The 21,746-nt window shown below is 45.1% G+C and overlaps 2 protein-coding genes across 3 annotated transcripts in view; both read right to left on the bottom strand.

Annotated features, from left to right (window-relative positions):
- Positions 1-1,154, bottom strand: part of LOC134350748 (solute carrier family 22 member 3-like) — a 50,841-nt gene extending 49,687 nt beyond the window's left edge. The window contains exon 1 of the mRNA XM_063056385.1: positions 596-1,154. Coding sequence (XP_062912455.1) covers positions 596-1,006 — 411 coding nt within the window. The 5' untranslated portion in view covers positions 1,007-1,154. The remainder of the gene's footprint in view (positions 1-595) is intronic.
- A 10,578-nt stretch (positions 1,155-11,732) lies between these two features.
- The window catches only part of LOC134350747 (solute carrier family 22 member 2-like), a 40,638-nt gene continuing 30,624 nt past the window's right edge, over positions 11,733-21,746 (bottom strand). For both annotated transcript variants that reach the window (XM_063056383.1, XM_063056384.1), the window contains 4 exons: positions 20,599-20,707; positions 19,405-19,517; positions 16,091-16,190; positions 11,733-13,233 (listed from right to left, as the gene is read on the bottom strand). In XM_063056383.1, coding sequence (XP_062912453.1) covers positions 13,131-13,233; positions 16,091-16,190; positions 19,405-19,517; positions 20,599-20,707 — 425 coding nt within the window. In that variant the 3' untranslated portion in view covers positions 11,733-13,130. The remainder of the gene's footprint in view (positions 13,234-16,090; positions 16,191-19,404; positions 19,518-20,598; positions 20,708-21,746) is intronic.

The raw sequence follows: 21,746 nt of genomic DNA, 5'->3' as shown, positions 1-21,746 counted from the left end.
ATGACAACAATGAACGAGTTCTGGCTCAATAGCATTCCTTCAAAATTGGCTAAGTGGACCCACTCCTTTGATAAAAGAGAAAAACAGCCTTCGAAAACTATGTCACCCAATTAAATATCATTAGAACCTGGAAAACTAATAAAAAATTTAAAAGATCTGGAATCCACTAAATATCTTTAAGCTCAAGAGATTCTGCAGATGCTGGAAATCCAGAGCAACACACACAAAACACTGGAGGAATTCAGCAGGTCAGGCAGCATCCATGGAGAGGAATCTCTTGACCCAAAATGTCAAATGCTTATTCCTCTCGGTAGATGCTGCCTGACCTGCTGAGTTCTCAAGGAAATGATTGTGCATGGCTATGGGGAACAGGTTAGGCAGGTTTTCAAAGGGCTGGCCCGGGTATGATGAGCTGAGGGGTCCCAACCTATGCATCTACAATGCTGTGGTTCCAGGAAATTTAACTTCCACGTAAATTCTGTTCAATTTTACAAATACTTTTATGACTAAGCAACTACGTACCAAAAGAAACCAGTGAAAATATTACTAAAATAAGAATGTAAATCCTGGCATATCTTAGTGAAATATCATTTACCTCGCTTACGATTGTTGTACGCGAACTGTCAAAGAACCAGCCGTTCTTACAGGACGTACGGCGTACCTCGCCAGAGCTGTTTGCGATTAATGCTTCTGGGTACTCGCAACTGAGTGAGGTCAGGTTCCAGTCTGTATCGTAGCCTTCACACTGGCTGTATGTGGAGCTCCCAGGCTTCTCCGGAGGTACGGTGAAATTTCGCTCCTCTTCCACGGACCACCCACACTTCTCCCGCAGTCCTGTGAGGACAGGCGGGGCCCGGCACCAGTGGATTGGAATCACTCCCAGGAAAACAAACACGGCGACCATGAAGGAAAATGTCAGCCCGCACAAAGACAAAAGCAGAACAATCCACTTCTGACATCTTCCAAACTCTCCGATGTCCCTTAGGAGATTGTCGAATGTCAGCATCTTGCCTGGCTGCCTGACACTGTGCCCTGTGTGGAAAGACAAGGCCAGGTTTATCTTCAACCTCGCAGGCTCGTGTTCCTTCCTCTGAACCTTTGCGGTTCACTGGTGCAGAGTGGAGCTGGGCCAGAGTTCATATGCATAGCGGCTTGCAAAGTTTCCACAAACAGCTTCCACTCATCAAACAAAGCTCACACAGTTCCAGCGCACCCCAGTGCCTATGCCTCGTGTTCATTCCTAACTGCCCTCGAGAAGATAGCGTGAATTGCTTCAGTGCTGGTAGTGAAGGGTGTTTCAGGATTTTGACACAGCAACAATGAATTTACAATAAATCAGTAAATAAATTATTTAATTGGCTTATTATTGTCATATGTACATGTATTGTCCTGAGAACATCTTTCAAGATGTCCCAGAGATTAAGGAGTAAGTGTATAAGTTAAGTCCAGACAAAATGTTAGAGGATGATACTGGGTCATGCAGAAGCTGTAGAGGGAAATGGAGAGTAGACATTTTGGAGTGAAACCTTTCATTCATGTAATCCAATGAATGGTGTCCTCCTGAAATGTCGACTATACATTTCCCTCTGCAGATACTGCCTGACCTCCTGAGTTCTTCCAGCATCTTTTTTTGTTGCTCCAGGTTCCAGCATCTGTTGCCTCTTGTGTCTATAAGTTCAGTTTTTAATAAATAGAAAATATTTAAGAATGACTATCGTATTTACAGGAGACAAAGAGTGGGAATAAATGGAGCCTTTTCTGCTTGGCTGCCAGCGACTAGTGGTGTTTCACAGGGGTCTGTGTTCAGACTGACTTTTTTACATTTTATGTCAATGATTTGGATAATGGAATTGATAGCTTTGTTCCAAAGTTTGTAGACGGTATGGAGATAGGTGGAAGGGCAGGTAGTTTTGAGGAAGTAGAGAGGCTACAGAAGGACTTAGACAGATTAGGAGAATGGCAAAGAAGTGGCAGATGGAATACAGTGTCGGGAAATGTATGGTCATGTACTTTGGTAGAAGAAATGAAAGGTTGACTATTTTCTAAATGAAGAGAAAATACAAAAAATTGAGGCACAAAGGGACTTGGGAGTCCTTGTGCAGGATTCCCTAAATGTTAATTTGCAAGTTGAGTCTGTGGTGAGGAAGGTAAATGTGAAGTTAGCATTAATTTCAAGAGGACTAGAATATAAAAGCAAGGATGTAATGTTGAAACTTTATAAAGCACTGGTGAGGCCTCACTTGGACTATTGTGAGCAGTTTTGGGCTCCTTATTTTAGAAAGGATGAGCTGAAACTGGAGAGGGTTCAAAGGAGGTTCACAAAAATGATTCCAGGATTGAATGGCTTGTCATATGAAGAGTGTTTGATGGCTCTGGGCCTGTATTCACTAGAATTCAGAAGAATGAGGACTGACCTCATTGAAACCTATTGAATGGTGAAAGGCCTTGATAGAGTGGATGTGGAGAGGATGTTTCCTGTGGTGGAAGAGTCTAAGACCAGAGGACACAGCCTGAGAATAAAGAGGCGTCCTTTTAGAACAGAGATGAGGAGAAATTTCTTTAGCCAGGGAGTGGTGAATCTGTGGAATTCTTTGCCACAGAGGGAGGCCAAATATTTGTGTATATTTAAGGCAAAGGTTGATAGATTCTTAATTGGTGGGGGCATGAAGGGATATGGAGAGGAGACAGGAGACTGGGACTGAGAGAAAAATTAGATCAGCCAAAATGAAATGGTGGAACAGACTAGATAGGCCAAATGGCCTAATTCTGCCCCTATATCTAATGGTCTTATGATCTTATTTTGAAGACCATTTTTCCATAAAATTGACAAGAAGGCTAATAGAGTGAGAGTGTAGGAGAGCTGAGAAGTATTAAAGTGCCATGTGATATGAAACACTATCCACCTGGCTCAGTGAGATGACAATAATGGAACTGAAATCATAGCCATCATCTGTCAATCAAATTACAACACAGAGAGGGGAAATTCAGCATCCATACAGCAAAGGTGATGAAGGAAAAGCAGTGGATGTTGTCTACATGGACAAGGTCCCACATGGGAGATTTGTCATGAAGGTTCAGCTGCTTGTCTTTCAGGATGAGGTAGCCAGTTGGATTGGACATTGGCTTCAAGGGAGAAGCTAGAGAGCGATTGAAGCGAGAGATGATTGGCTCTCTCATTGGAGGCCTGTGACTAGTGGTGTGCCACAGGGATCATTGTTGGGTCCGTTGTTGTTTGTTATCGATATCAACAATCTGGATGATAATGTGGTAATTTGACTTCTCCAGTGCGTTCAACACCATCTGCCCTGCTCTGCTGGGGGAGAAGCTGACAGTGATGCAGGTGGATGCTTCCCTGGTATCATGGATTCTTGATTACCTGACTGGCAGACCACAGTACGTGTGCTTGCAACACTGTGTGTCCAACAGAGTGATCAGCAGCACTGGGGCTCCACAGGGGACTGTCTTGTCTCCCTTTCTCTTCACCATTTACACCTCGGACTTCAACTACTGCACAGAGTCTTGTCATCTTCAGAAGTTTTCTGATGACTCTGCCATAGTTGGATGCATCAGCAAGGGAGATGAGGCTGAGTACAGGGCTACGGTAGGAAACTTTGTCACATGGTGTGAGCAGAATTATCTGCAGCTTAATGTGAAAAAGACTAAGGAGCTGGTGGTAGACCTGAGGAGAGCTAAGGCACCGGTGACCCCTGTTTCCATCCAGGGGGTCAGTGTGGACATGGTGGAGGATTACAAATACCTGGGGATACGAATTGACAATAAACTGGACTGGTCAAAGAACACTGAGGCTGTCTACAAGAAGGGTCAGAGCCGTCTCTATTTCCTGAGGAGACTGAAGTCCTTTAACATCTGTCGGACGATGCTGAGGATGTTCTACAAGTCTGTGGTGGCCAGTGCTATCATGTTTGCTGTTGTGTGCTGGGGCAGCAGGCTGAGGGTAGCAGACACCAACAGAATCAACAAACTCATTCGTAAGGCCAATGATGTTGTGGGGATGGAACTGGACTCTCTGATGGTGGTGTCTGAAAGGAGGATGCTGTCCAAGTTGCATGCTATCTTGGACAATGTCTCCCATCCACTACATAATGTACTGGGTGGACACAGGAGTACATTCAACCAGAGACTCATTCCACTGAGATGCAACACAGAGCGTCATAGGAAGTCATTCCTGCCTGTGGCCATCAAACTTTACAATTCCTCCCTTGGAGGGTCAGACACCCTGAGCCAATAGGCTGGTCCTGGACTTATTTCCTGGCATAATTTGCATATTTACATATTACTATTTAACTATTTATGGTTTTATTACTATTTAGTTATTTATGGTGCAACTGTAACGAAAACCAATTTCCCCCTGGATTAATAAAGTATGACTATGACTATGGTCAAATAGATCAGCAAGTTTGCGAACGACACCAAGATTGGGGGCTGTAGTAGACCGTGAGGAAGACTATCAAAGCTTGCAGCGGGATTTGGACCGGCTGGAAAAGTAGGCTGAAAAAGTGGCAGATTAGATTTAATGCAGACAAGTGTAGGTTTAGGAAGTCAAGCCAGAGTAGGACTGGACACAGTAAACAGAGGGGCTCTGAGGAGTGTGGCAGAACAGAGGGATCAAGAATACAAGTCCACAATTCCTTAGAAGTGGCATCACAGGTAAGTAGAAAGAAAAGAGAGCTTTTGGCACATTGCCCTTCATATGTCAAAGTATTGAATACAGCTGTTGGGACATTGCATTGAAGTGGAGAGCATTCTGACAGGTTGCATCAGTCTGCTATGGTGGGGGGGAGGAGCTTCTGCACAGGACCGAAAGAAGCTGCAGAGGGTTGTAAATTTAGTCAGCTCCATCTTGGCTAATAGCCTGCAAAGTTCCCAGGACACCTTCAAGGAGTGGTGTCTCAGAAAGGCAGCATCCATTATTAAGGACCTTCAGCACCCAGGACATGCCCTTTTCTCACTGTTACCATCTGGTAGGAGGTACAGAAGCCTGAAGGCACACACTCAGCGATTCAGGAACAGCTTCTTCCCCTCTGCCATCCGATTCCTAAATGGACATTGAGCCTCTGAATACTACCTCACTTCTTAACAAATATATTATTTCTGTTTTTAGCACGATTTTTAATCCTTTCAGTATACGTATACTGTAATTGATTTACTTATTTATTATTATTATTTTTTTCCCTCTTCTTCTATGTTATGCATTGCACTGAGCTGCTGCTGCTGAGTTAACAAACTTCACGACACATGCCGGTGATAATAAACCTGATTCTGATTCTGAAGCCTAATTTGGAGAATTGTGTGCAGTTCTGGTCACCTACCAACAGGAAAAGTTATCACTGAGATTGTGAGAGTCTAGAGCAAATTTACAAGGATGTTGCTGGAAATGAGGACCTGAGTTAGGAGTTTATTCCCTGGAGGAGGATGAGGGAACATTTAATAGAGATATACAAAATTATGAGGGGTAAACGCAAGCTGGCTTTCTCCACTGAAGTAAGGTGAGACTAGAACTAGAGGTCAGAGGTTAAGGGTGATGGATGAAATATTGGAAGTGTAATCTCTTCAATCAGAAGGTGGAGCGAGTGTGCTTTGAGCTGTCAGTAGAAATGGTGCATGTGGGTTCAATTTCAACTAGGGTCGCCAAATTTCTAACTCCCAAATAAGGGCCATAAGTAAGTCAAATATGGGACACTTGTGTTTACCCCAAGAAAGACTACCATGACCATGAAGCCTTGTGTGGGCACCTGCGTGCGCATGCGCGTACGTGCTGATTTTTTTTTCCACAAATCGGTTTTGGCTTCATCTTCCCGACTACACTGTACATACATTATTTCTACTTTATATGGGTTGTGTATTTATCATATCATTCCTGCTTGTACTATATGTTAGTGTTGTTTTAGGTTTTCTATGTTATTTGGTATGATTTGGTAGGTTATTTTTTGGGTCTGGGAACGCTCAAAAATTTTTCCCATATAAATTAATGGTAATTGCTTCTTCGCTTCACATCATTTCAGCACAAAAGGTTTCATAGGAACGCTTTACCTTAGCGGGGGAAATACGGGACAAAGGCAGTCCCGTATGGGACAAACCAATTTAGCCCAATATACGGGATGTCCCGGCTAATACAGGACAGTTGGCAACCCTATGTTCAACATTTAAGAGAAATTTGGATAAGTCCATGATTGAGAGGGGTAAGGGGGCAAGATGCAGGTCAATGGGTCTATGCAGAATTTGGCGTGGACTAGATGGGCTGAAGGGCCTGTTTCCAAACTGTAGAGCTCTATGGCTCAATGGCTTTAAGTTCCAGTATCAAATGCTCCTCCCAAGCCAGCTGCTCTGATTCGGTCATGTCTGAAACCTCCCACTCACGTTGTTGCAGCATGTTACCCCCTGGCTGACGTATCAAATTTGCATTTGAGTGAATCAGTAGAAACAGCCTCAGTGTTCCATTCAGAGTTTTTGCCACAAACATTTACTCAGTTAATCATTCTTCCTGCTCTACTGAGATTTCCTGCTCGAGTGAAAACTAATTCTATTGTGAAGTTCTTAATTACAGTTTACATAACCCTAGTGGAAGCATTAGAAACAGCAATCATATTATAAGATCATGACCATAAGTCATAGGAGCTGAATTAGGCCCATTGAATTTGTTCCATCAATTCATCATGGCTGATTTATTATTCCTCTCAAACTCATTCTCCTGCCTTCTCCCTGTAACCTGTGACGCCCTTAGTAATCAGGAACCTATCAACCTCCACATTAAACGTAACCAATGACTTGGCATCCACAGACATCTGTGGCAACAAATTCCACAGATTCACCACCCTCTGGCTAAAGAAATGGATTTTCCTCTATTCTGAGATTGTGTCCTCTGATGCTAGATTCCCCCACTATGGGAAACATCCATTCTGTCTAAACCTTTCAGTACTTGATAGGCTTCAATGAGATACCCCCTCATTCTTCTGAGCTCCAGCCATCAAACATGCCTCATATGTTAACCCTTTCATAGAACAGTACGGTTCGGGAACAGGCTCTTCGGCTTGCAATACTGTGTCGAACCACTTAAAAGGTAAATCAAAACCCCCCCAAAACTAATCCCTCCTACCTACACAATCTCCATATCCCTCCATCTTTCTCATCCATGTGCCTATCTGAACGTCTCTTAAAAGCCTCTAATGAATTTGCCTGCACCACCATACCAGGCAACGCATTCCAGGCATCCATCACAATCTGCGTAAAAACCTTACCCCTCACATCCCCTTTGAACCTACCCCCTCACCTTCAATACATGCCCTCTGGTATTAACATTTCTACTCTGGGAAATAGATGCTCCCCGTCTCTCTATGCCTCTCACAATCCGATAAACCCCTGTCAGATCTCCCGTCAGCCTCCACCACTCCAGAGAAAACAACCCAAGTCGGTCGAGCCTCTCGTGACAGCACATGCCCTCTAAACCAGAGGTCCCCAACCACCGGGCCGCGGACCGGTACCGGGCCGCAAAGCATGCGCTACTGGGCCGCGAAGAAACGATATGATTTGGCGATATGAGTCAGCTGCACCTTTCCTCATTCCCTGTCACGCACCGTTGAGCTTGAACGCACGCGAGGTCATTACGCATGCGAGGTCGTGACCCATGCGTCATCCATGTCAGCGCGGGAAGAAGATCAACTCCTCGGGCTTGCAAATGACGGCAGGCTGAAAAGTATGTTTGACATAACATCTCTGCCGGCATTCTGGATCAAAGTCAAGGCTAAATATCCTGAGATAGCCAGGAAAGCACTGAAAATGTTGCTTCCATTTCCAACATATCTCTGCAATGAATGCAACGAAAACTAAATTGCGGAATAGACTGGACATAAGGAACCCTCTTCGAGTATCGCTGTCTCCCATCACCCCTCGATAGGACCGTCTTGTTGCAGGAAAACAAGCCCAGGGCTCCCACTGATTCAGCGATATTGGTGCGTTGCAATGATTTTATATCATCATACGGGCAAAATATGTGCTGTGTGTTTAATATCCAAACGTTACTTAAAATGTTATGATGCTATTGACTTATATAACCATATAACAATTACAGCACGGAAACAGGCGATCTCGCTCCTTCTAGTCCGTGCCGAACGCTATTCTCACCTAGTCCCACCGACCTGCACTCAGCCCATAACCCTCCACTCCTTTCCTGTCCATGTACCTATCCAATTTTTCTTTACATGGTAACATCGAACCTGCCTCTACCACTTCTACTGGAAGTTCGTTCAACACTTACTTCAACCTCCCCTGTCCTCCCCTGATAATTGACTTATCACTATATTCATGCGAGGAAAATATGCACTGTGTGTTTAATATAAAATTCGTTAGATAAACCCTTTTAGAAACAAAATTGAGTGTATTAGCCACTTATCACCTATATTCCGGGCATGATTAACACCCCCGTCCCCGCCCCGAACAGAATGCCAAAAATGATTTGTAGAAAAAATCGGCACGTACAGGCATGCACAAATCACGCATGCGCACTGGTGCCCGCGCAAAGCTTCATGGTCATTGTAGTCTCTCGGGGTAAGCTCAACGTATTTGACTGCTACTCTTGTCCGTTGGCGACCCTACCCCACCCCTCCCCCCGCCGATCGGCCGGTCTGCAAGAATATTGTCAATATGAAACCGGTCCGCAGTGCAAAAAAGGTTGGGGACCCCTGTTCTAAACCAGGCAGCATTCTGGTAAACCTCTTCTACACCCTGTCTAAAGCCTCAACATCCTTCCTACAGTGGGCGATCAGACAGCATGCAATACCCGAGATGAGGCCTAAAAAGAGTTTTATAAAGTTGCGACATAACCTCCATGACTTTTGAACTCATGCTTCAACTAATAAAAGCAAGCAGCCCATAAGCTTTCTTAACCACCCTATCGACCTGTGCGGCCACTTTCAAGGAGCTGTGAACTTAACCCCAAGATCTCTCTGCTCAGGAACACTGTTAAGCATCTTGCCCTTAACAGTGTGCCATCTCCTTGCTGAGGTGGGACGCCTCATATTTATCATGAAAGGGTTATCATACGATCAGAGATTGAAGGCTCTGGGCTAGTACTCGCTGGAATTCAGAAGAATGACAGGGATCTGATTGAAACCTATTGAATGTTGAAAGGTCTCGATAGAATGGATTTGGAGAGGATGTTTCCTATAATTGGGGAATCTGGGACCAGAGGGCACAGCCTCAAAATAGAGGGGCGTCCATTTAGAACAGAGATGAGGAGGAATTTCTTTCGCCAGAGGGTGCTAAGTCTGGAATTCATTGCCATAGCTGGCTAGGGAGGCCAGGTCACTGAGTGAATTCAAGGCAGAGATTGATAGGTTCTTGATTAGTTGGGGTATGTAAGGTTACGGCAAGAAGATAGGAGAACGGGGTTAAGAGGGAAATGGATCAGCCATGATGAAATGACAGAGCAGACTCGATGGGTCAAATGGCCTAATTGTTTACTTACATCTTATGGTCTTCGGGACCAGCTGGAAAAATGGGCTGAGAAATGGCAGATGGAACTTAATGCAGATAAATGCGAGGTGTTGCACTTCAGTAGGACCAAACAAGGTAGGTCTTACTCAGTGAACGGTAGAGCATTGAGTGTGGTAGAACAAAGGGATCTGGGAATACAGGTCCATAATTTGTTGAAAATGGTGTCACAGGTAGACAGGGTCGTAAAGAAAGTTTTTGGTACATTGGCTTTCATAAATCAATGTATTGAGTACAGGAGATGGGACGTTATGTTGAAGTTGTATAAGACATCAGTGAGGCCTAATTTGGAGTATAGTCTGCAGTTTTGGTCACATACCAACTGGAAAGATGTAAATAAGGTTGAAAGAGTGCAGAGAAAATCTACAAAGATGTGACTGGGACTAGAGTTATAAAGAAAGATTGAACAGGTCAGGACTGTTCTTTAGAACTTAGAAAATTGAGAGGAAATTTGATAGAGGTACTGTATACTAATATATATATATTAATATATATTAATGACTTGGATGAGGGAATTAAATGCAGCATCTCCAAGTTTGCGGATGACACGAAGCTGGGCGGCAGTGTTAGCAGTGAGGAGGATGCTAAGAGGATGCAGGGTGACTTGGATAGGTTGGGTGAGTGGGCAAACTCATGGCAGATGCAATTTAATGTGGATAAATGTGAAGTTATCCACTTTGGTGGCAAAAATAGGAAAACAGATTATTATCTGAATGGTGGCCGATTAGGAAAAGGGGAGGTGCAACGAGACCTGGGTGTCATTATACACCAGTTATTGAAAGTGGGCATGCAGGTACAGCAGGCGGTGAAAAAGGCGAATGGTATGCTGGCATTCATAGCAAGAGGATTCGAGTACAGGAGCAGGGAGGTACTACTGCAGTTGTACGAGGCCTTGGTGAGACCACACCTGGAGTATTGTGTGCAGTTTTGGTCCCCTAATCTGAGGAAAGACATCTTTGCCATAGAGGGAGTACAAAGAAGGTTCACCAGACTGATTCCTGGGATGGCAGGACTTTCATATGAAGAAAGACTGGATGAACTGGGCTTGTACTCGTTGGAATTTAGAAGATTGAGGGGGGATCTGATTGAAACGTATAAGATCCTAAAGGGATTGGACAGGCTGGATGCAGGAAGATTGTTCCCGATGTTGGGGAAGTCCAGAACGAGGGGTCACAGTTTGAGGATAGAGGGGAAGCCTTTTAGGACCGAGATTAGGAAAAACTTCTTCACACAGAGAGTGGTGAATCTGTGGAATTCTCTGCCACAGGAAACTGTTGAGGCCAGTTCATTGGCTATGTTTAAGAGGGAGTTAGATATGGCCCTTGTGGCTACAGGGGTCAGGGGGTATGGAGGGAAGGCTGGGGCGGGGTTCTGAGTTGGATGATCAGCCATGATCATAATAAATGGCAGTGCAGGCTCGAAGGGCCGAATGGCCTACTCCTGCACCTATTTTCTATGTTTCTATGTTTCTATGTATACAAAATTATGAGGGTTATAGATAGGGTAAATGCAAACAGGCCTTTTCCACTAAGATTGTGTGGGACTACAACTAGATGTCATGGATTAAGGGTGAGAGGTGAAATGTTTTAAGGGGAAGCTTCTTCACTTAAGTGTTGGGCGTGTGGCCAAGTGGTTAAGGCGTTCATCTAGTGATCTGAAGGTCGCTAGTTCGAGCCTTAGCTGTGGCAGCGTGTTTGTGTCCTTGAGCAAGGGACTTAACCACACACTGCTCTAGTGTCTGTGCGAGGAGTGGCACCCCACACAGACGTCCAATCTGCACCTTGTAAGGCATGAAAATGCCCGATGCAGGCCTCTCATGGTCTGAGTCGACATTCCCTCCCTCCCTTCCTTCTTCACTCACAGGGTGGTGAGTGTGTGGAATGAGCTGCCAGCACAAGTGATGCGTACATTCAAGCTCAATATCAACATTTAAGAGAAGTTTGGGTTGCTACATGGATGACAGGGGTATGAAAGGTTATGGTCCCGGGGCAGGTCGATGGGACTAGGCAGTTTAAATTGATTAACATGGGCTAGACAGACTGAAAGGCTGATCTTTTCTATGACTTTATGGTCACTTCAATCACTTTGCACTAAAATGGACTCCACTGGTTCTTGCTCCAATGGTGGGTAATTGATGTTTTTGTGTGAGTGCTGCTTATCTGATGCTATGTGCCTGTGATGTTGTGCATATGACGAAAGACCCAACTGGATTTGACAAGTGGCTCCAAACAGACTAGATTAGCTTTATTTATTACGTGCACATCACAACGTACAGTGAAAGGCATCGTTTGCGGCGAACAAACATCATGGACCAAAGATGCGCTGGGGGCAGCCCGCGAGTGTCATCACATGACCACAGCTCATTCACACTTACCCATACGTCTTTGGATTGTGGGGAGAAAACTGGGGCACCCAGAGGAAACACGGACGGTCACAGGGAGGACGTACAAACTCCGTATAGACAGCGGCAGGAATTAGCCCCAACAGCTACATGGTGCACCAGTGCTGATGGAGATCGTGGGAGGAGATGTTGTTGCCAGTCTAAACCAACAGGATTCTGTTTGTGAGGAAATCAAGGATCCGGCTGTGCAGGGAGGTGCCAAGGCCCAGGTCTTGGACTGGGTTTCGAGGGGATGAGCTGTAGTCACTGAAGAGCTTTCTGATGTGTGCATTTCCACTGTCTAATTGCTCCAGAGCCAATGGAAGGATGTTTGCTGTTGATTGTTGTGGTGGAAGGTGAATTGGATCAGACCTAGTTCACTCCTCTGGCCAGTGTTCAAACACATAGGACAGTGCAGCACAGGAACAAGCCCTTCAGCTCACAATGTTGTGCTGAACCAGCTAAAGAGTAAAGCAAAGAACCCCAAAAAAACTAATTCCTCCTACCCACAATGTCCATATCCCTCCATCTTCCTCATATTCATGAGCCTGTCTAAAAGTCCTTAGAAGTATCTAATGTGTTTGCCTCTACCACCATACCAGGCAGTGCATTCCAGGCATCCCCCTCACATCCCTACCTGCTGTCACCTTCAACACGTGCCCTCTGGTATTAGACATTTCAACCCTGGGGAAAAGATGCTCCCAGTCTACTCTTTCAGATCTTCCCTCAACCTCCGCCACTCCAGAGAAAGGAACCCAAGTTTGCCCAGCCTCTCATGGTCACATTAGCTCACTCAACCTATCTTCATGAGACCTGCATGTGAACGGCTGCCATGCCCGTCTGGGTCCCCGGACAGCGGGAAGGGAAGAGGTGAGCAGGGAGATGCTACACCTCCTGTACCTGCATGTGGGTGGGGAGTGGTGGGCAGGAAAGGAACGGTGGACCAGGGACCTGCCAAGGGACGCGCCCTGAAATGCCAAAAGCGTACGCAAAGGTGTGCATTCTGCCAGAGACTCTGATGGATAATCTATTGAACGCAAATCTCTTGGATATAGACATTAAGGATACATCAAAATGCCGCATAACATAGAAAAAGGCATAATCATAAGTCATTAGTATATATAATTACAGAAAGACTGAAAGTTAAGCACTTTTCAAAGTTCTTGGCACTGCAGAGTTTAAAGCATCGAATATTATTGATCAGTAAATATACACCGTATTTGCTTTCGATGATTTAATCTCATCATATGATGATCTCTGAGGCAGGCTCCTTCTCGTTACTTGTTTCTGCTGCGGAATATGGTGCCGCCATCTGATAGCTCGTCTGAGGGGTGGCTTTCTTCTTTCTGGAGAAACATGAGGAAGTCACTTTATCAAAGCATGCCAGGCATTTTGTCTTGTATAAGGTTTACATTCAGATTCTCTTCTCCTTGTGGTGTAAGTGGTACTGTTACAAGCAGCTGATACTCCCCCTGGTAATTAGGAAACCAACTTAAAGTGGTGCCTGAGAGTCAGGTCATGGAATCACAGAGCACTACGGCACAGAAACAAGCCTTTCGGCCCGTCTAGTCTGTCCCTGCCTGGTACTCTGCCTAATCCCATCAACATGCACCTGTCCCATAGTCCTGCACACCTCTCTCATCCATGTACCTCTCTTAAATGTTGTATTCGACCCTGCATCCCCCACTTCCTCTGGCGGCTCTTCCCGCACCCTGGGGTGATGATGAGTGGCAATACTCCCCCCTAGATATTCCACCTTTCACCCTAAACCTATGACCTCTGGTTCTAGTCATTCGAGAGAGAGAGTTGATCCGTGGAGGAAGCGAAAACGCAAGCGTGTTCTTTCCATGATGACTGGCAGAGGGAGGGCCTTGGTGAGTCAGGGACTTGGGTGAATAAAGGCGAAAGAAGTAAATAAATTAATAATTCTGAATAAAAAGAAATTACTTAAAAGAGAAGAAGGGCAAAGCAGATCGTGTGTACAGGAGCTGTTGTTTGCAGGAGTCACGATGCATGGTGGCTATATCGGCAACAGGTGTCTTCACTTCGAGGAACTTCATCTCCAAGGGGATGAGAGCCTGATACAACAGGCAAGAAAGTTTCCTGTGTATTTTGTTCCAAGGGATAGTCACTGACCTTTGATTAGGTACCATGACACTGGTTACTTAAAAGGGACAGAGGTGTGCCACAGGGAACGGTGCTGAGTTCATTGTAGCTTGTCCTCTACAGTATATCCATGATCTGGAAGATAGGTCAGCAGATTTACAGACAGCACCAAGACTGGGGGTGGGGGGGGGGAGGGCAAGGAGCGCTTTCAAAGTTTGCAGTGGGATCTGGACCAGCTGGTAAAATGGGCTGGAATACAGCAAATGGAATTTAATGCAGGCGTGACTGAGGTGTTGCACTTTGGAAGGACACACCAGGGTAGGACTAACACTGTGATAGTTAGCGCACTGAGGAGTGAGGTAGAATGGAGGAATCTGGGAAAACAGACCCATAATTCCTTGAAAATGGTGCCACAGGTAGATGGAGTCGTAAAGATGGCAAATTGGCCTTCATAAATCAAAGTACTCTGTACAGGAGTTGGGATGTTATGTTGAAGTTGTATAAGACTGCTGAAGCCTAATTTGGAGTATTTTGTGCAATTCTGGTCACCTACCTGCATGAAATATATCAATAAGATTGAAAGAATGCAGAGAAAATTTACAAAGATATTGCCAGGAGCTGAGGACTGACTTTTAGGGAAATGTTAAATAGGTTAGGAATTTATTCCCTGCAGTTTAGGAGAATGAGGAGAGATCTGATAAAGATATACTATATTATGAGGGGTACAGATAGGGTAAATGCAAGCAGGCTTTTTACGACCAAGGTTGGATTAGACTAGAACTAGAGGTTATAGGTTAAAGGTGAAAGGTGAGATATTTAAGGGTACCTCCTGTACCTGATAAAGAGTCCACTGAGTATACGTTTGTGACATCTGCTGCTGTAGCCCATCCACTTCATGATACCACGTGTTGTGCATTCAGAGACGCTCTTCTGCACACCACTGTTGTAACGTGTGGTTATTTGAGTTACTGTCGCTCTCCTGTCAGCTTGAACCAGTCTGGCCATTCTCCTCTGACCTGTCTCATTAACAAGGCGTTTTCACCCACAGAACTGTCGCTCACTGGGTGGGTTTTTTTTGTTTTTTTACACCATTCTCTGTAAATCCTAGAGACATGAAAATCCCAGGAGATCAGCAGTTTCTGAGATACTCAAACCCTATCTGGCACCAGCAATCATTCCACAGCTAAAGTCACTCAGATCACATTTCTTCCCCATTCTGATGTTTGGACTGATCAACAACTGAACCTCTTGACCATGTCTGCATGCTTTTATCTACTGAGTTGCTGCCACGTGATTGGCTGATTACCTATTTGTATTAATGAGCAGGTATACAGTTGGCAACTGAGTGTATAGTATAGGGTCGTGGTGAGACTACACTGGAAAAGCTCTGATATATCTACCTCAGGCATTTACTCACAATAGTGTAGTCAAGCAATGGTTCAGCAGGTTGATTCCAGCGGTGGATGTGTTGGAAAGGTTAATATTAGTCCTATACATTTTTGAGTTTAGAAATATAAGGAATTCAAAGTGCTTATCACACTTGATAGAGCAGATGCGGGGGTGATGTCCTAGCTGGGGGGTCCACAACCAGTCTCAGAATTAAGGGTCAGCCATTCAGGACAGAAGTAAGGACCTTCAGCCCACGGACCAGATGGCCCGCTGTCCAAGCAGCTGTGAAAGTTTGGTCAGAGGGCAAGACTGATAAGTTTTTGGAAATAAAGGGAATGGCGAAATGCAGAGTGAGCGGGAGAAACTGAAGGACAACATTTTCACCTAGAGAGTGGACAGTATATGGAACTCAGGCAGGTACGTTAACAACATTTAAAAGGCACTTGGACAGGTACCTGGATAGGAAAGGTTTAGAGGGATATGGGCTAAAGGGGAGAAATGGGACTAACTTAGATGCTAATGTTAGTATCGACCTTTTGGGCTGAAGGGCCTTTTTCCCTGCTGTATAACTCTATGACTTCAATGGCAGAAGGTGGCGCTGTGGTACAGGAGCAGCCCAGGTGGCCTATCCTGCCCTTGTTCCTTACGCTTTGTGCTCAGATTGACTTCTGCCTCAGGTGAGTCTCCCACCGTTCCCTGGGTACCTACCGGCCAAGGGTTTCCGCTTCTTCGATGGTCTCTGGTAATCGGATGCCCTTGGTTTCAGGCAGGTACAAGACAAGCCCCCCTGCGAGCAGCGCAGTCACCCCTGGAAGTGAACAGGCACACTGTGTGTGAGGACTGGACGATGCATTCGCTCGCGAAGAAGACAATCCAGACTTTAATAAGTGAGCTTTGGGAATTTGTATCGGCCACTGAATTAGTAAAGGCTGTTTGGAGTCTCTCCCATTAACCAGCCTGATTAAGAATCAAAGATCAAGGGTCAACTTCATTCACCATTTGCATTTACACGCATTGCTGTGGCGTGTTGGTCAGGAGCCAGCAGGCAACGAAAACAACATCTTTCAACAAATGTACGGAATTAGGAATTATGTAAAAATAGTTAGAATAAAATGTGCATAAATACATTCTCTAACACCTACTTAGAATGTAAACAGCCTTATAAAAAAGTGGTTCAAAGTGTTTACGGTGGAGTGCAGTAACTGAAGCAATACATAGAGTGGGGTGGGGTGGCTAACTAGAATAGTCGATCACATTAACTGCCCCAGGGGGCAAGAAACTTTTTTTAAATGGTTTGAAGTTTTAATAGCTCTATAGCACTTTCCACAAGAGAGCTTTTGAACAAGGCAATATACTGGCTGCATAGAGTTTCCACCGTGGGTTTTCCTGCCCGCTTTTTTGCCCTCACATAGAAGTCCTGCAGTGATGGTAGACTATACCCAATGAGTGGGTTGCAAAGAGGCTGTGACGAGAGTGGCATGTTGGTGTGCTTCTTTCCACCAGAGCACACTGTGCTGAAGGCCTTAGCTGAAAAATTCTGCAGCCCGGATGACAAACATCAAGTGGCCTGTCTCATGCTGTGAAAGGATTGTGATTCACCAGGCAAATTTACAGCCAGGCCCGGTTAGCAACACTGCCATCTGCTGGTACCTCCCTGGAACTGCACCATATCGGGACAGTGCGGGCGTGTTAGCTCAAGATTAGGTTTATCAGAGTGGACATTCACTATTACTATTGGCGGGACTTATATCCATTACACTCCATTACACTCATTTCCGGTAAGATAGCAGTGCACATTGTGTAATTAAGGTCCTTTAGGTCTTTGGTGAACGAGTCTGTGGTGGCCAGTGTTATCATGTTTGCTGTTGTGTGATGGGGCAGCAGGCTGAGGGTAGCAGACACCAACAGAATCAACAAACTCATTCGTAAGGCCAGTGATGTTGTGGGGATGGAACTGGACTCTCTCACAGTGGTGTCTGAAAAGAGGATGCTGTCTAAGTTGCATGCCATCTTGGACAATGTCTCCCATCCACTACATAATGTTCTGGGTGGGCACAGGAGTACATTTAGCCAGAGACTCATTCCACCGAGATGTACCCTGAGCCAATAGGCTGGTCCTGGACTTATTTCATAATTTACATATTACTATTTAACTATTTATGGTTCTATTACTATTTATTATTTATGGTGCAACTGTAACAAAAACCAATTTCCCCCGGGATCAATAAAGTATGACTACTACTACTACTGCTACTACTTTAGGCACTGCTGGCTATTCTGAACACCGAGTACTGCAGGTCTACCCCATCTCGTTAGCGGAGGAGCTGGTCTTGTTGCTGCACCATGCTGGTGCCTGTTACAAGAAGACGATGGAGGCAGTGCACGGTCTAACAAATAGAGTGAGTGATTGTCCTGGACATTTATCCTTTGATCACAAGGCCCGGTTGGGCCCTGGCAACGTAAAATACTGCAAGCTTGGTTCACTGGTTCATTGACGAGATTGGCCTCGGTTGTAGCGCGGACCAGTTCCTCGTGCCACAGGGTCGCACGCCGCAGTCGCCCAGGTGAGAGGATGGCAGAGATGGCAGGCTTCCATGATGGGTGGGGGCTGGCCCCTCCCAGTGTTCACTTCGTGGAAGACAAGCTGAACTGTGCCAGTCTGCGTGATGATCGATCTGCTGAGGGCTTATTCTTGCTGACGACATCTAGCTATAGATCTTGACACTCAGGGACTTGGGCTATTTGATATTTTTTGTGTGACTATTTTTACTGCTATCATAATTATGTGTGCTGTATATGACTTGTATGACTTTTTTAAATTTATTGGAATACAGTTTGAAACAGGCTCTTCCAGCCCTTCGAACCACAACGTCTTGCAATTCCTCTGATTTAATCCTAGCCTGATCCTGGGACAATTTACAATGGCCAATTAACTGACCAACCAGTACATCCAGACTGTGGGAGGAAACCAGAGCATCCGGAGGAAACCCACGTGGTCACGAGGAGAACGTACAATCTCCTTACAGGCAGTGGCGGGAATTGAACCCAGGTCACTGGTACTGTGAAGCGTTTGTGCTAACCCCTGCGCTACCACGCTGCCGTTTGCCCCAGAGGAACGCTGCTTTGTCCGGCTGTGTTCATGTACGGCTGAATGACAATTAAACTTGAACGGATGGCCCCGTCTGAACGGTGCAATTCTGTGTGGACTACACTTAAAAAACACGTTTACTTCACTCAAGCTGAGAAGCTGATCAACACCTCCACCCATTAATCCACCCCACCGCTCCCCAACCACGACTACCGAGCATCACCTAACGTACGTACGATCAGTCTTTGTATATCAGATAATCTTATGTATATAAGACCATAAGACATAGGAACAGAATCAGGCCATTTGGCCCATCGAGTCTGCTCTGACATTCTATCAGGGCTGAACCTTTTTTCCCCTCCTCAGTCCCACTCATTCAGTTAATTGTACACTGTGCTTCATGAGTTTACTTTTATACCTATTGTATTCTTTGGGGATCCTTTATTGTTCAGTTTTTTTGTATTTATTGTGTTTTTTATTGATGCTGCATTGGATCCGGAGTAACAATCGTTTGGTTCTCCTTCACACTCACGTACAGATGGACGATGATGACAATCTTGTATTTCGAATCTGAACACAAGTGCAGTGATACCCCACTCCCAAACACACGCGATCACGGGGAGAAAATACAAACCCTTTACAGGCAGCGGAGGGAAGACCATAAGACACAGGAACAGATATAGGCCACTCAGCCCATCGAGTCTGCTCTGCCATTCCATCATGGCTGACTTATTATCCCTGTCATTCTCATTCTCCTGCCTTCTCCCCTGGTCTGACTGTCCAATATGGGTCACTTGGTAATCCATTTGCCATTCCAGCTTGTTTTCATTTACAATATACTGTCGCTCAACTGTCCAGTTCCCCCGAAGAATTAAAAAAACACATTCCATTGAATGCAGGCTTAAGTCATTCAAAGTCAAGGCAGCCAACTCACCAAACACGACAAAGGGCAACTCTGTCCACACCACCACCAACCTGTACAAAACGAACGGAGCCACCACCCCTCCAAGGTCAGACATTGCTGAGCATACCAAAACAGCAAAGTTTCTGTTGAAGGAAACAAGCATTTACTCTCTATTTGGATCATAAATTAACTTCAGAAATTCTTTCCAAATCAAAGAGCAACATTTAATTTTATATAACATGGACTCTCCATAGGAATATTGTCTTGCTTGGATTTATAATTAGTTGCAAGTATGCAGAATGTGTGTGTGTGGGGGGTGGGGTAAGGGTTAAAAATACATTCTGATTTTTTAACTGTTTATTTAATTAAGAGGAAAGTTCTGGATTAATTGGGATCCCCGTCTTTCACTCTTGACAACAGCACAGTGGCACAGCGTGCAAAGCCGCTGCCACTCAGCTCCTGAGGCCCTGGTTCAATACCGGCCTCGGCTGCTGGCAGCGCGGAATTTGCATGTTCCCCCTGTACCCCCTTGTTTTCCTCCGGCTGCTCCAGTTCCCTCCGACATTCCCAAAGACGTACAGGCTGGTAGGTCAGTTGGCTGTCCTAAATTGCCCCCCCCCCCCCGGTGTGAGCGAGAGAGGTAGAATCCCGGAGAGCAGACCAGAACGTTGCAGGGAAACTCTGTGAGGCGTTCAGATTGGTCTGTGTGCTGCCATAGACCTGCGGGGTAAAATAGGTTGGTTCCACCTTCCCCCTCACCTGGTTCCACCTTTCCCCTCACCTGGCTCCACCTTTCCCCTCACCTCTCACCTCTGTTCTTGTTCATCTGTCAATGACTGGCCCCTGTCTCATCCCCCCTCCCCGTCCTCTTTACACCGGTAATCTTCCTTCTCAATTCTCAGTCCTGATGAAGGGCTTGACCCCCAAATGTTGACAATTCCTTTGCTCCCTCAGATACTGAGTTTCTCTAGCAGGTTAGTTGTTGATCCTTCTATATTGTACGGAAAAACCCAGTCTTACCATTTGCCAAAATTACTTAAGTATTTCGTTAAACTATTTATTAATGCTTTAAATGTCGCGACTCCTACAAAAATCGACTTCCTGTTCTATATTACTCTAACCAGTGAAGAGAAAGGGTTACCATTAAATGAACCTTCTCTGCCATTTGACATTGAACAGATAAACTAAAAGTTGTCCATTGCAATGAGTAAAATCTGTGCTCACCTTAAAAATGTTGGGTATAATTCAGTGTTTACAAAACAGACCATTAAAAAGGCTGTCGTAATTCCTAGCTTGCCCAAAGATGTGATTACTGTTTTCAGCCAGAAGATATCTGAATTAGAAATAGGTTAGATGTACAATTTGCCAAAGAAAAATAAGTATTTTCTCAAACAAAATCAAACACTTTAACTTTCGTAAACAAGAGAAAATCTGCAGGTGCTGGATATCCGAGCAACACACACAAAATGCTGGAGGAACTCAGCAGGCCAGGCAGCAGCTATGGGAATTGAAAATAAAATGGGACACCAAACTATTACCTGTACTTTATCAATCCATATTTCTGTAGTGTCATCTTAGTTTTATTTCTATTGAGGAAAACGTCTATTCATCTGTTATTTGAAGCATGCAAGGAATTAATGAATATTTAGATTTGTTTACTTCCAAGAGTTAATTTTATAAACTTGCAAAGATTAAAGGATGTTTCCTTTGTCACTCCATGTTTGTACACATTGGTTTGAAATGACCATGATGTGGGGAAGTTGGTCTAACTCTGTGGTACTGCTTTAGTCCACTGGATCTTTGCCAGTGTATTGATACCCTTCCTGTAGAGGGGTGACCGGAACTGTGCACAGCCATCCCAGTGTGCCCTTCCCACCGCTGTGACATGACATCCTGACTGCTGGACTCGGGACCCTGACTTATGAAGGAGGCTGTACCACGTGCCCTCTTCACAACGCCGTCAGAGGGAGCAGTTCTTTGCAGCTGTGCAATGTACAGCAGCCACAGTCCGATCCACTCGAGGCTTCCTAGCCAAAGCATACTACCGTGCTGGCGAACATTCCATCCATTCCTCCCACAGATACGACGTGATCTGCTCGGTTCCTCCAGCAGATTCTGTAGTGACACACCACTGCCCTTCACGACCACCCAGCTCCTGGGTTGGTTAGGCACCACCTCGTTAAGTACTCATCAAACTCTTTTTCTTGTGCGAATATTTAAAACTTTCACAGACCACTGTTGCACTTCTTTTCAAAAACAAAGCACTTATTATGTACTGGATGGTAGGCAGGGAACGCTGAGGAGTTTTTCGGGAATACTGCGTCTATACGTTCCCGATGAAGGGTCTCGGCCCGAAATGCTGACTGCTCATT

The sequence above is a fragment of the Mobula hypostoma genome, chromosome 8, assembly GCF_963921235.1.
Source record: "Mobula hypostoma chromosome 8, sMobHyp1.1, whole genome shotgun sequence".
Taxonomy (NCBI): domain Eukaryota; kingdom Metazoa; phylum Chordata; class Chondrichthyes; order Myliobatiformes; family Myliobatidae; genus Mobula; species Mobula hypostoma.
The sequence above is the reverse complement of the archived record's forward strand: the minus strand, read 5'-3'. Positions and strand labels throughout refer to the sequence as shown.